At 43.2% G+C, this 2,092-nt stretch overlaps 1 protein-coding gene across 1 annotated transcript; it reads right to left on the bottom strand.

The window, feature by feature from the left end:
• Nucleotides 1-372: 372 nt before the first annotated feature.
• LOC124537052 lies at nt 373-1,783 on the bottom strand. Its single transcript, XM_047113765.1, has 2 exons — nt 1,079-1,783; nt 373-985 (listed from the first exon to the last, which is right to left on the bottom strand). The coding sequence occupies exons 1-2, from the start codon at nt 1,669-1,671 to the stop codon at nt 373-375; spliced, it is 1,206 nt and encodes a 401-aa protein (XP_046969721.1). The 5' UTR covers nt 1,672-1,783.
• Between the last annotated feature and the right edge of the window lie 309 nt (nt 1,784-2,092).

A 2,092-nucleotide genomic window follows, 5' to 3' on the forward strand; every position in this document is an offset into this window, starting at 1 on the left:
CATAAACCCAAACAGATTTTCGGTAATTTCACTCTCTTCTCGCAATCTTCTCTCTATTACCTTCTCCCATACTTTCATAGAATGTGATATGAGCTTAATCCCTCTATAGTTGTTGCAATCCTGTACATCTCCTTTATTTTTGAAGATGGGCACTAGTGAACTACTGCACCATTCTTGTGGGATGGTTTCTTCATGCAACAACTTATTGAAGAATAAAGTCAACCACATACATCCTTCACTCTTTAATATCTTCCATACTTCAACTGGTATATCATCTGGACCCAAAGCCTTCCCATTTTTCATGCTTTTGACTGCTGTCATTACCTCATCCATGCTAATTTCTCTTACTAATCCCTTATTTACTTGCGTCTCTCAAAGAACACCATTCCAGTCATTTTCTTCATTCATAAGCTTTTCAAAATAGACCTTCCATCTTTCTTTTATTTCCTCATCTTTACATAAAACTTTACCAGCCTCATCTTTCATGCATTTGATATATGTTATATCTCTCGATCGTCTTTCTCTCTCTTTCGTAATTCGGTAGAGATCCTTCTGGCCTCTCGGGCTATCCAGTGAGTTGTATAACCTCTCCTGTGCCTTCGCTCTGGCAACCGCTACCACCTTCTTTGCTCTCCTCTTAAATTCCCTATAAACTTCCTTTTTTTCATCTTTCAAACTTGCATTCACATTTTTTACAACCTGCCATTCTTTAAATGCCACTTTCTTCTCTTTCAATACATTTTGCACTTCGTCATTCCACCACCAGGTATCCCTATCTATTAAACCCTTTCCTTTCGACTCTCCAAACACATCTTTTGCGACCTTCCTTATATACCTAGCCATCTCAGTCCAACATTCATTCGCCAATGTATCTGTCATATCACTCATTTCTATCATTTTCTCCACTATTTGGTTCCTAAATCTAATAGCACATTCATCATTCTCTAACATACGCCATCTTGTCTTAGGAGGAGGCCGTGTTCGGCTGTTTTTGGGCGAGACACTTAATTTAAAATCCATTAGCTTCGCCTGGCAGCACTTTACAGTTTTTGACACAGCATAGACTCCTTCGCCTCACTAATAGTCTATCTGTGTCGCGTGGTGGTCACTCTTGTAAGTTATTAGGTGTTCCTCTTTTTTCTTAAACCACGTGTTTGTTATAGCCAGGTCGAAGGCACAGGCAGCTTGTAAAAGTGCCTCGCCGTCAGCGTTCCGGTTTCCAAATCCCAACCCACCATGCACTCTCTCATATCCATCACTCTCTTTTCCTACATGGCCATTAAAGTCACCACCCACATAGACTTCCTCGCTATCCTGTAAATCCATCAGCAGACAATCAAAATCCTCCCAAAACTTTTCTTTCACGCTTTCCTCACAGCCTGACTGTGGCGCGTATACACTTATTAAATTCAGTGTCACGCCGTCCACATTTAATTTAATCGCTATCAGTCTATCATTCACTCTTTTTACATCAACCACACATTCTTTCAACCTACTATCTAAGACTATACCCACACCATTTCTCTTGCCATCACTTCCACAATAGAATAACTTATATCCTTCTCCTATTTCCCTAGCCCTTGCACCCTTCCACTTTGTCTCTTGCAGGCACGCTGCATTTATCCGTCGCCTTTTCAAAACATCTGCTAGCTCCCTTCCTCTTCCAGACATCGTTCCTGCATTCCAACTCGCATATCTCAATTTTACCTCTCTCACACTTCGAGCTCGCTTCTTACGTCGCACCCGCCCGTTTTGGTGCGACAACCCTTGTCCATTTCCCACAGGGGCTGGGTGCTGCTCCTGCGCGTCGCCTGTGGGGTACGCCCTAGCCCTATCATTCTTATGGTTTTCATTGTCCATGCTGTAAATGTTTCGGCTTATATTTTTAAAGTCGGCCGCCTGCCTGACACTAACCCTCCTTGGGAATGCTATCGTGGTGGTTTACCCGCCACCGTGCGGGTGGCCCAAAGTGCAGATGATATACACTGGGCCCTAATATAAACCCTTAGTCGCCTCTTACGACACCCACGGGTAGAGTTGGGGAGGTCCTATTCTAATCCGGGACCACACGGTATGAAAACCTGCATGTGTC

Source organism: Vanessa cardui, chromosome 17, assembly GCF_905220365.1.
Source record: "Vanessa cardui chromosome 17, ilVanCard2.1, whole genome shotgun sequence".
Taxonomy (NCBI): domain Eukaryota; kingdom Metazoa; phylum Arthropoda; class Insecta; order Lepidoptera; family Nymphalidae; genus Vanessa; species Vanessa cardui.